Source organism: Molossus molossus, unplaced genomic scaffold (genome assembly GCF_014108415.1).
Source record: "Molossus molossus isolate mMolMol1 unplaced genomic scaffold, mMolMol1.p scaffold_m16_p_3, whole genome shotgun sequence".
Taxonomy (NCBI): Eukaryota; Metazoa; Chordata; class Mammalia; order Chiroptera; family Molossidae; genus Molossus; species Molossus molossus.
Genome location: NW_023425366.1, coordinates 1,042,665 through 1,054,680, shown reverse-complemented (window position 1 = coordinate 1,054,680; position 12,016 = coordinate 1,042,665). Strand labels below are relative to the sequence as shown.

The 12,016-nt window shown below is 58.6% G+C and overlaps 1 protein-coding gene across 2 annotated transcripts in view; it reads left to right on the top strand.

The window, feature by feature from the left end:
• The window catches only part of MAP3K1 (mitogen-activated protein kinase kinase kinase 1), a 69,329-nt gene that overhangs the window by 46,091 nt on the left and 11,222 nt on the right, over window positions 1-12,016 (top strand). For both annotated transcript variants that reach the window (XM_036280256.1, XM_036280257.1), the window contains exons 7-16: window positions 572-693; window positions 1,445-1,526; window positions 1,636-1,816; window positions 3,443-3,691; window positions 6,081-6,202; window positions 7,315-7,406; window positions 7,846-8,035; window positions 8,368-9,625; window positions 10,192-10,344; window positions 11,003-11,165. In XM_036280256.1, coding sequence (XP_036136149.1) covers window positions 572-693; window positions 1,445-1,526; window positions 1,636-1,816; window positions 3,443-3,691; window positions 6,081-6,202; window positions 7,315-7,406; window positions 7,846-8,035; window positions 8,368-9,625; window positions 10,192-10,344; window positions 11,003-11,165 — 2,612 coding nt within the window. The remainder of the gene's footprint in view (window positions 1-571; window positions 694-1,444; window positions 1,527-1,635; window positions 1,817-3,442; window positions 3,692-6,080; window positions 6,203-7,314; window positions 7,407-7,845; window positions 8,036-8,367; window positions 9,626-10,191; window positions 10,345-11,002; window positions 11,166-12,016) is intronic.

Sequence of the window (12,016 nt, the reverse complement as noted above, 5' to 3'; positions counted from 1 at the left end):
TGGGCATCTTTGTCGCTGTTTATGGATCTCTGATTTGTTATAAAGACATCGTTCTGTCTGAGTATGTCATTTTTTAACCCTTTGGTGTTCATTTGGTTCGCTTTTTTCATCATGAAAATAGTCCTGCAGTGCCCATCCTCAGACGTGTGTCTCTGCCATCTCTCTATCCCTGATGGCACACTGCTGAGTCCAAACGAGAGGTCGTGTCCGTTACAGATGGGACTTGTCTTCAGGGCAGCCGGACAGTGTACACACCCAGCGAGGGTGTGAGAGGGGCCTTCCCACAGGGGGTGCGGACCGGCTGAGCTCCGAGGTGCCCCCCGCTCCGCACACCACGGGGGGTGTGGGCACAGTCACACCTCTCAGCAGCTTGCTTGTTCAGAAGGTGCAAGAGCGGAATTGGGGACCCTTCACCCTAAAACTGCAGTTCCCACATTGAGGCCCAGTCGTAGCGAGGAGGGGGTGACTCTGAGGTCCAGTCGCGCCACGTCCCTCGGGCTGTGTTCTGCAGCCACGAGCTCGTGCAGGGACCGGCCCGCTCCGTGCTCACCCGTGGTCTCCGCTGTTGCAGCATCAAGGACGAGGAGGAGCAGATGTGCCCCATCTGCCTGCTGGGCATGCTGGACGAGGAGAGCCTGACGGTGTGCGAGGACGGCTGCCGGAACAAGCTGCACCACCACTGCATGTCCATCTGTAGGTGCCCGGCCGCCCGCCCGGGGTGTCTCCCCTCCCTAGCTCCCGGGCTGCAAGGACAGGGGGTCCCACGCCACGTGCTCTGCTCACCGACCAACTGTGGGGGCTGCCAGGCTTGGCCAGCAGTAGTGCCCGGTAGTTCAGTGTTTGGGGGTCAGAAGGTATGCGCAGTGGGGGGGCATCAGCACCCCAAACCCCTGTGTTGTTCAAGGGTCACTGGGTATTATTCAGGATTTCAACGTGGCTTTTGAGGAGGTTGGTGAGGGAAGGGAAGACTAGACAGGTGGGGCAGAAGTCGGGGTACAGTTGTGAGAACGAGACAGTTTGTTCTCGTATCACTGTTCACGAATTCTTGTCATGTCATACGAACAACCCTGACCCTGCATTTGCTCCCCCGTGGGGGCCCTGTGGGGTTTTCAGCAGACTGGAGGGTGGGACCTGGTATGAGATGAGCTGTCAGCAGAGACGGAGCTGGCACGACAGACGCAGGGAGCTCCCGGGCCAGAACACGGTTGAGGTCGGCAGGCGGGCGGGGCCAGGAGGTTTGGGACGCCGCCCAGCTGAGCGGCAGATCGGAAATGCAGCAGGCAAAGCCCCCGTGTTTTAACAGACCAGTAAAGAGCGCTGGCCGCGGGCGTGGCCATCGGGTTCTAACCGCTGCACCTGCTCCCGGGCCAGTGCCCGTCTGTCCCGGGTCCCTTCCGTGTGCTAGTCTGCGCTCGGCGTGACCGTGCTCCGCGTCTCTCCCCAGGGGCCGAAGAATGCAGAAGGAACAGAGAGCCCCTGATGTGCCCTCTGTGCAGGTCTAAGTGGAGGTCCCACGATTTCCACAGGTGAGTTTCCATGGCTGACTTGGCCTTGTTAGGTAAAAACTGAGCCGTTCTCGAGCGTTATTTAAATCCGTCCATTCTTTTTAGCAAACTGTGTTGATTTTTCACTTAGTCACGACCTGTCGAGCCCGGTGGACTCCCCGTCATCCCTGCGGGCCCAGCAGCAGGCCCCCCAGCAGCCGCCTCTGGCTGGACTGCAGCGCAGGGCCCCGGAGGGCAGCTTCAGCCTCACCCACTACGGTGCTCAGCAGATCCCGCCAGCCTATAAGGACCTGGCTGAGCCCTGGACTCAGGTACTTCTCGTTCTCCGTGTGCTTGTCCCGTCGCGACCCCCCTCGCAACGCCTGGTTCCCCCTCGGCTGTTAGCTGCGTGGCTTATTTCAGAGCTTAGACTTCAGAACCTCCCCTTTCTGAACTAACAGACGCAAACAGTTACCCAGGGGCACACGCTGGCAGCTTCGGCAACGACTCGGTGTAGAATGCCGTCCCGCTGAGACTGTCACTTGTTCCTCTTGGGCCAGAGACACGGCCTCCTTGCCGGAGCCTCTGGCTGTCGGGGGCTCATCGCCGCCTGAATGAGCCGGTGCCTCTCAGTCACTTTGTGGGGAAGGACAGTTCCCGGTGTCTTTACCTTCTCTTCCGATTAGTGCTTTTTAGCCTCAGTAAATTGGAATTTTAGTTGCTTCGTCCATTATGTTTTAAATAGAACTCAGCCCCGCGGGTGTGGCTTAGTGGGTTGAGCGTTGTCCTGTGCACCAGGCTCAATTCCTGATCAGGGCACACGCCTGGGTCTCGGCCTTGGTTCCAGAGGTGGGGAGTGCAGGGAGGCAGCTGACCGATGTTTCTCTCTCCCTCTCCCTCCCCCCTCTCTAAACACCAATAAAAACATATTTAGATCTACTTCAAACCAGACAATGTCTGCAGTAGACAAAGGAGAGTGAAGTATTTTTTATTATCTGTTCATTCTGTTTCACACTCAGACTTGTAAACAGAGTAACTCATTGTATCCTGCAGCTTCCGAATCCTCTGTTCTCAGCGTGTTAGCAACCTGTTATGAATCTAATGACGTTTGCAAACAATAAATGTATCTCAGGTCTTCGATCTGGGTCACGGATGGCCTTTCCCTGGGCTCTCTCCTGCCCTTCCTGAGCATGAGACACTGGGCACCCGCCTCCCAGGCGGAGGTCTTGGCTTGTTCAGCGCTCGGTCGGACTGGGCTGTGCATCCCCAGTGTCTCGTGAGGACTGTCATGTGAGACAGAATTAAGACTTAGATGGTGGTATGCTCTTTGGCAGTGCTGGTCAGAGAGTAACTTCACTACTTTTCTAGTTGATGTATTTATTCCTGTTATCACTTTTTTTTTTTTTTAATCCTCACCCGAGGGCATTTTTCCATTTTTGTTCAGGTAGAGTAGGAGGGAGAGAGAGGAAGAGAGAGAGAGAAACAGCGATATGAAAGGGACACATCGAGTGGCTGCAACCGAGGTACATGCCCGTAGTAGGAACTGAACCAGGGTCTCTCTGGACCATAGGCTGATGCTCTAACTGCTGAGCCAAACCGGCCAGGGCTCTCTTTATCACTTTTAGCAAACACACGTATAAATATGTCACAATTGCCCGGCCGGGGTGGCTCAGTGGTTGAGCGTCCACCCCTGCGCCAAGAGGTCGCCGGTTCGATTCCTGGTCAGGGCACGTGCCCGATCCCCAGGGGGGACGTGCAGGAGGCGGCCAGTCAGTGTTCTCTCTCATCCACGTTTCTCTCTCTTTCCCTCCCCCTTCCTCTCTCTCTAAAATCAATAAAGAAAAAATACTTTTTTTCAAAAGTGCCCAGTTCTCCTCGGTAACGAGAACCCCTACTAGTTCAGGATACGTCAGGCGCGTCCGTCTTCTCCACGCTGAGCTCGCTGTGCTTGGTTGCAGGTGTTTGGGACGGAGCTGGTCGGCTGCTTGTTCTCCAGAAACTGGACCGTCCGGGAGATGGCCCTGCGGCGCCTGTCCCACGACGTCAGCGGGGCCCTGCTGCTGGCGCACGGGGAGAGCTCCGGGGTTGGCAGCGGGGGCCGGAGCAGCCCGGCCGCCGGCGCGCCCGGGGACGTGGTGGGGGCCTGCTGCAGCGTCCTGTCCATGGTCTGTGCCGACCCTGTCTACAAAGTGTACGTTGCTGCTTTAGTAAGTAGCGTCAGCCCGTCGCCGCCGCTCGTGGGTGGGTGGCTGGTGTGTGCTTGGGGGAGATCCAGGGAAGCTTCACCTGGCGTAATTCTGGAAAATGCAGATTCTCTTTTTATTCCATAATCCCGGGAAATCGCCATTTCCCATTTAACCTCTTCACTTGGCTCTTAAGTTAGTCTGTCCGAGTCCTCGTACACGGTTCTGTTCTCCGCGGGAGGACCTGTGTGGCCGGCCACACCCTTACGTGTCCTTACCCTACACAGGGCCACGTCGCCGGTGCTCTGTGGGGTGGTGGCACGTGGTCCGTTACTTCGATGTTTTTTAAACTTGATGTCAGTAGACCTTAAGGAGGGCGGAAGTTCGATGAACCGTGTGGAGATTCAGGAGTGTCCACAGGAGGGATCCAGGGTGCAGCTCGTCACTGCGTAACCCTTAGGAGCTGTCCTTCACGAGTGGGGCGGAAGGAGAGGAGGCGGTGTCCTTGCGGGGGCTCGTTTGACTTTCCCATTCAGAGTGGAGAGCGGGGTTGAGAGGGGTTCTCAGCCTCAGCACCACTGGGCCGCACGGTTGCTGCGTGAGGCAGGGACCCTCCTGTGCATCGCCGCCCGTGTTCGGCAGCTCCTCGGCCTCTGCCCCTGGGTCCCCGTTGTACCCCCCCGCTCCCCGCGGGTCGCAGACGCCCCAGTTCGGAAGCACTGCCTCAGACCAGCTCCTCTGCTGTGGTTTCGAAGTCACTTCCCCTCACTCGGTCCCCTCACCCCCGAGCCGCCACGCCGGTGTCTTCTCGGAGCCGTCTGGTTACGGACAGGCCTGTGGGGTCAGCATGGAGTGACTCACTCAGAATCCATCATCCATCCCACCTGGGGCCCTGGGCTGACCGGCCTGGGTGATCGGGCTGCGTGGTCACAGCCAGAGACCTCGATTCAATCCCGGGTCTCCTGTTTGCTCGCAGTGGGAGTCTGAGACTTCAGCTCTCACCATAAAGGAACGGAAATGTACCCCTGAGTTTGAATAGAAGCCTCTGGGCACACTGAGCAGCACCGTGTGAGAAACTGAAACCTGCTGACACCGTCGCTCCTTGAAGTGCCGCCTGGATAGCTCGGGCTGAGGGCTGGGCTCGGGCAGGGGCAGGGGCAGGGGCCGGGGCCGGGCGATGGAAGCTCCCCGGGGAAGGAGTTTGTGTTCACCTGACACTGGTCAGCACACGAGGTTAGGGGGTCTGTCCGGATCCTCCCCTAAGCGGACAGACTTCGAGGTCTGTGCCCTCGGGCGGTGCGCTGCTCCCAGCTTGTCACCGCGGCCTGTCTTCCTGTCGCATCTGGAAAGCCCAGCGCACACTGAGCAGTGTAGAGACCCACGTTCTGTAGGCGAAGACCCGTGTGCTTGGCCCAGCGTTAGACCTTTTCCTGCTGTTGCCAGCACAGACCTTCAGACCCCTTGGCTCCTCGGTACACCGACCGGTGGTTGGTCCTGCATGGGGTCGGGTGGCGTCCCAAGTAGTCACGGGCGCCGGAGTACAGGGACCCGGGACCCGCCCCGTTCTGCCCGCCCAGAGATCCGTGGGTCCGTGGGTCCGTGGGTCCGTGGGTCCAGCACGGGGCGCGGAGGCGGCCCCAGCCCGGGAATCCTTCCTCTCGCTTCTCCCCCCCTCCAGCTGGGACTGTGTCTCCAGAAGAAATACTGTCTCCTGAAAAACCACAGCGCAGTCAGACTCAGAAACTTCGCATTAGATGCCCTGGCCGGTTTGGCTCAGCAGTGAGAGCGTCGACCTGCGGTCCGGAGAGACCCGGGTTCGGTTCCCGCTAAGGGCACGTACCTCCGTTGCAGTTTGTCCCCGGCCCTGGTTGGTCGTGCGGGTGGCAGCCACTCGATGTGTCCCTTCACGTCGATGTTTCTCTCTCTCTATTCCTCTCTCTCCCTCCCGCTCTACCTGAACAAAAAATGGAAAAATATCCTCGGGTGAGGATAAAAAAAAAAAAAGAAAGAAAGAAACCGCATTAGGACATACTGTCGTGTACTGTGAAGTTCACGTGGAGACATCTCCAGTGACCATCCCGACACTGTCCGCCCCCAGGGCCTTCGTCCATCGGTTGGCCGGTTACTCCTGCGTTGGCCGTGGGGAGCTCCCTCGGGCTGGCTCCAGCCCCTTCTCGCTTTAAAACAAATGTTTGGACTTTTCCTTTTGAAATCAGTTCAGACTTCAGGAAACTGCAGAAGCAGTTCAGAGAGTGTCTTTCTGCGCCGTCCGTGTGTTTACCGTGTCGGGGAGTGTCTTCTGCGCGTGGCCACCATCCTTCGGATGTGACGCCGTCTCACTGTCGCAGTGCGCTCCCCGTCCCCGTCCCCGGCCCGTCCCCGCAGTCACGCCGCCTGCCGTCTGCTCCCACAGAAAACGCTGCGGGCCATGCTGGTGTACACCCCCTGCCACAGCCTGGCGGAACGAATCAAGCTGCAGAGGCTGCTCCGGCCGGTCGTGGACACCATCCTGGTCAAGTGCGCAGACGCCAACAGGTAGGCCCTGCCGGTGCGCGCGCCAGGCGGGCTTGTGCTGGCGGCCGGGCCGGAGAGCCCGTGGTCCGTGAGACCTCCAGGGCCAGAACGGGGGTCCCGGCCTCCCAGAGCTGTGCCGCAGTTCGGCCTTGTTTTCATGAACCCTCCCCCCACAAAAACCCTTCTCGTTACTTTCTGGGTAATGGAACTTTAATTATGAGAGTTTATGTCCAGTAACAGCAGTGTCCCCAAAAATCCCTGCATCCTTGCATTGTCCTTAACCGTCAACAAGGAGCAAGAATGACCCTGACTGGAGGCAGAGGCCCGAGGTGTGGTCATGTGAGCACAGCACCAGCTGTGCTTCCATCAGACCCTGTTCTCGTCACCCCCTCCCCCCCCCCACCTGGGAGGGACGACCCCGCTCAGGGCCTGAGGGCAGCGGAGTGAGTGGGGGCGGCCAACAGGCCTCGGTGGTTCATCACTGATGTCCCGGAGCTCGGGTCCGCCTCCCCCGCCCCAGGCTCCCGTCTGGCCAGGGGCTCAGAAGGGCAGAGCTCACCAAGTCGGCTCTCCTCCCAGCCGAAGGAAGTGCTGCAGGTTTTCCCGTGGCTCGGGGAGAACTGGGCAAGCGAACAGTTTGTGACGTGCGTGGAAAAATCATGTTATTTTTCAACACAAGAATAGGTATTGTTCTGAGGACTACAGTGTTTTTGTGGCCTTCCGAAAACTTTAAAGTTAGGCTGTGTACCTGGCCACCTGAATGAAGGTCATCAGAGATGCTGCAGAAGAGAACGTGACGTGGCGTCTGGGGTGGGAAGGCCGTGAGCTCCCTCCAAGAGATCCTCAGGGAACTCGGGAACCAAGCTGTCCGAGTCTCCTGCTTTCTTCTGACGAGACGAGATCATGAGAGCAGCCCTCTGGGTCTTCGGGTTGGAGGGTTGCTAGCTGTCTAAGAGCCAGGAGGGAGGTCCCACGCGTGGCAGAGGACGGGGTCAAACTTGTGAAGTTGGACCAGTAGTGGGTGTCCTCATTCATGGCGACCTTGTCGATGACACGCCTGGGAACGCCCCCTTCCTGGGGCGCCCCGCCCCGCTCCCCCAGACCCGGCCTGACGCTGCTCCCTTCCCTCGCAGCCGCACCAGCCAGCTGTCCATCTCGACGCTGTTGGAGCTCTGCAGGGGCCAGGCCGGGGAGCTGGCCGTCGGCCGAGAGATCCTGAAAGCCGGTAATGACTTGCTTCTCGCTGACCTGTCCTATCATGTCCTTAGGCTGTCTGACCTCATAACCCCCGACCGGGCGGATTTCGAAGTAATTCTTGTGTTGGTTAGAAATAGAACGTGGGGCCCTGGCCGGTTTGGCTCAGCGGTTGGAGCATCGGCCTGCGGTCCAGAGAGACCCGGGTTCAGTTCCCGCTAAGGGCACGTACCTCAGTTGCGGTTTGTCCCCGGCCCTGGTTGGGTCGTGTGGGTGGCAGCCACTTGATGTGTCCCTTTCACATCCATGTTTCTCTCTCTCTCTCCCTCCCTCACACTCTAAAAAAGAGAAAAGGAGCAGAACGTGGGTTAGGGAAGGCCTTGCCCTGGCGGGACCCGCGGCTCTGGTCGGCCTTGTCTCAGGCTGCTGTCGCTGGTTCCAGCTACTGGTTTTCGCTCCCCTCTCTGCAGGGCCCATCGGCATCGGGGGTGTGGACTACGTCGTAAGCTGCGTCCTCGGCAGCCAGACGGACTCCAGCAACTGGCAGGAGCTCCTGGGCCGCCTGAGCCTCATCGACAGGCTGCTGCTGGAGTTCCCCGCCGAGTTCTACCCCCACCTGCTCGGCAGCGACACTCCACACGCTGAGCCCCTGGAAGTCAGGTACCTCCACCGCCGGCCACCCCTCCCGCCCCGGCCCACCCCCCTGCCGCCGGCCACCCCCTCCTCGGCCAGCCGCCACCACCCCACCCCGCCGGCCGCCCCTCCCGCCCCAGCCCAAGAACCTGTTCCAGATACGCGGGGGACTCAGAAACGACAGCGTGTACGTAGGTCACTGATACCTGACGGACTGACAGACCTGAGGGCTGAGCTGGTTACTTAGACGCTCAGACACCCTGATTATTTCTTTTTGGGATGGGCCAGCGACAAGTCATCCGTCTGTGTCTGCGCGTGCTCTGCGGGCCCCTCGTGATGGCGGCGTGTCGTCCTCGCAGGTATAAGAAGCTGCTGTCCCTGCTGAGCTTCGCGCTGAGGTCCATCGACAACGCTCACTGCATGGTCGGCAAGCTCTCCCGCAGGATCTACCTGAGCTCCGCCAGGATGGTCACCGCCGCGCCGCACGTGTTCGCGAAGCTGGTGGACATGCTGAGCGTGTCCAGCTCCACGCACTTCGCCCGGATGCGCCGCCGGCTGGTGGCCCTCGCGGAGGAGGCGGACATCGCCGAGGCCATCCAGGGCACGGAGGACCCTTCGGACGGTCAGCCTGACGGCTTTGCGCAGGTGTCTGTCCCCAGGAGCTCCCCAGCCCCCGCGGAGAGCAGCGCCCCCCCGGGCGCGGACCCCTTGGAGAAAGCTGGCAGAGGGCTGCGGGCCAGCAGGCTGAGCGTCAGCTCCGAGGACATCTCCGACAGGCTGGCCAGCGCTTCCGTAGGGCTCCCCGGCTCAGCGACGACGGAGCGACCAAAGCCGATGGTTCAGACAAAAGGCAGACCCCACAGCCAGTGTTTGAACTCGTCTCCTCTGTCCCATCATTCCCAGCTCGTGTTCCCAGCCTCGCCGACCCCGTCTCCGTCCGCCCCGGCTGGCGCCGCCGGCGATGTCTCCAAACTCCGGTCTCAGGGATTCGTCCCCTGCAAAGCACCATCTGCATCTCCCCAGACACAGCGCAAGTTCTCCCTGCAGTTCCAGACGAACGGTTCCAAAAGCAAAGACTCCGATACGCTGTCCCCCGTCTTCACTCAGTCCAGACCCCTGCCCTCCGGTCACATCCACCGGCCCACGCCGTCGCGGCCCGCCCCGGGCGGTGCCGGCAGACAGGGGGACGCCTCCAAGGACAGCCTGACGCTCGACCTGAGCGGGCCTTCCGAGGGCGGCGGCGGCGGCGGCGGCGGCGGCGCCGTGATCCCGAGCGACGAGACCGTGTTCACCCCCATCGAGGACAAGTGCAGACTGGACACCAACAGCGAGCTCAGCTCCAGCATCGAGGACCTTCTGGAAGCCTCCATTCCCTCGAGCGACTCCACCGTCACCTTCAAGTCGGAAGTCGCCGTCCTGTCTCCCGAGAAGGACGAGGCCGACACCGCCTACAAGGACGACGTGAGTCACAACCAGCAGTGCAAGCAGAAGATGGAGGCCGAGGAGGAGGAAGCGCTAGCCATCGCCATGGCGATGTCCGCGTCTCAGGACGCCCTCCCCACGGTGCCTCAGCTGCAGGTGGACAACGGAGAGGACATCATCATCATCCAGCAGGATGTAAGTACGGGCCTGCGGGAGGCCCCCGAGTCCCTGGTCCCCCGAAGGAAACGTCATTCAGACGTGAGCTCACCGCTAGAAGCAGGTTTGCACAGTGACACGGTGTCGTATCGTTATCTGAACAGAGACACTCCTGCCCGGCTGGTGTGGCTCAGTGGCTGAGCGTCGACCCTGCACCCGTAGCTCACTGGTTCAGTTCCCAGTCAGGGCACGTGCCCAGGTTGTGGGCCGGATCCCCAGTGGGGGGCGTGCAGGAGGCGGCCAGTTGTTCTGTCTCAGCGATGTCTCTGTCTCTCTCCCCCTCTCCCTTCCTCTCTTGAAAATCAATAAGGAAAAAGTAAATTTAAAAAAAATAAGAAAAAGGAACAGAAACACTCCTTGCCTGTTGCGGAGGCGTTTCTGGGGTGGACGCTGTTCGTGGTGACCACCTGTGGCCTTGACGTCGGCCACCAACACCCTCCTTTCAGAAGCCCCGTTTCTCGGTGGCTTGGGGAGCAGACCGAACAGGCTGACTCCACAACGTCTCTTACAACTGGCAGTAAAGAGCCGCTTCCGTTCGCTTGCAGACCCCGGAGACCCTGCCAGGACACACCAAAGCAAAGCTGCCGTACCGCGAGGACGCGGACTGGCTGAAGGGCCAGCAGATAGGCCTGGGGGCCTTCTCTTCCTGTTACCAGGCTCAGGACGTGGGCACCGGGACCCTCATGGCTGTGAAGCAGGTGAGCGGTGGGGACAAGGGATCGGGTGGGACAGTGACCGTGCGGGAATGACAGCAGAGCCTGCGCCCCTGTGTGGGCGCTTCAGTTCTCGGGGTTCAGAGCGGAGGCTGCCGAACGCTGTGGGTCGTCAGCAGCTGGGGCGATGGTTGTGAGACGCGGCCTCTGTGGCCTCCGGCGGCCCATTGGCTATTGTGCTTTTCACACTGAGGGGAGCGGTGGGGTCCCCCTGTCAGCAGGGCAGGGCCGAGGGCCTCCTGGGGCGTCTGGGCTTACCTTCCGTGATGAGCATGTTTGTAAAGATAAGAAAAGAGTTTTCATTTTAAAATCATATTGGTTCTTATCTCAGGACTGGGCTTTTCTTGCTTTTTTATTTAATCTTTGGGCAGTTCTGAAGGATTGGTTATGTCCCTATTTTATTTTATTTTATTTTATTTATTTTTACTTTTTATTTTTTGTCGTTTTCCTGCTTCTAAAGCTAGATTCTTATTACCGGAAAGAGTCCGGGTATTCTGTAAAGTACCCACACGGCACCCGTGGGCGTAAATGCCGTCTGCTGTGAGTCTGAGCTAATTTGGACTTGTCCTCAGATCAGAATGTTAGTGAAACTGTCACCAGCAACTCACCGGCTTGAGAACTTTCGAACGTGTCTGTTGAACAGGTGACGTACGTCAGAAACACGTCGTCCGAGCAGGAAGAGGTGGTGGAGGCGCTGCGGGAGGAGATCAGGATGATGAGCCACCTGAACCACCCCAACATCATCCGGATGCTGGGGGCCACGTGCGAGAAGAGCAACTACAACCTGTTCATCGAGTGGATGGCAGGTGGGCTGCACAGGCCGCGCCACGGAACTCGCTGGGCTCGGCCTTCAGAAGGTTCCGTGGACACTGCCTTTCGTGGAACAGTGTGACTTTCTGAAGCGCGTCCTCCTGACGTGGCTCAGTGCCCTGGCAGGACGCGTGTCGTCTGTCATTTAAACACAGTGCAGCTTTCGTTACCGCTGCCTCTTAAACTTTGTCGGTGCTTCTTTTGAAATGATTGTGTAGCACAGGTTCGTAGGGATACTTTGGCTAAACCTGCAAGGTACAAGATCCGTGTTGTTCCAGATGGCCTTCGTTAATTGGACAGGTTTAAGAGATGATTTAACGTGACAATAGAAAACTAGAATTAAGATATAACTTGAAAACTTTAGTACAGGTCAGCTAACACTGAAGCATCCAGGTGAGCCCTGTCGTCTGCTTCGACAAAGAGACCGCGTTTTGTTTTGTGTTGTGCAGTGTGCACAGTAAAATAAGTGACTTGGGGTATAATAAGTAGACAAGTGCTTGGTTTAACTTCTTAGACCTTTTGTATTTGAAGAGTGTATATCTGTTTACAAATCTGTTCTTTTTTTGTTGTCGATTCAAAGGATACTTTTCCGCTGATTTTTTTAGAAAGAGTAGAGGCGGGGAGTGGAGAGAGAGAGAGAGAGAGAGAAACATCGATTGGTTGCCTCCCACACAGCTCCTACCTGGGCCCGGGATTAAACCTGCAACCCGGGTACATGCCCTTGACTGGGAGTCAAACACAAGACCCTTTGGTCCTTGGGCCAACACTCTAACCACTGAGCCAAACCGGCCAGGGCTACACATCTGTTCTTTTTCATAAAAGTACGGTTGACATACATCATGTGTAC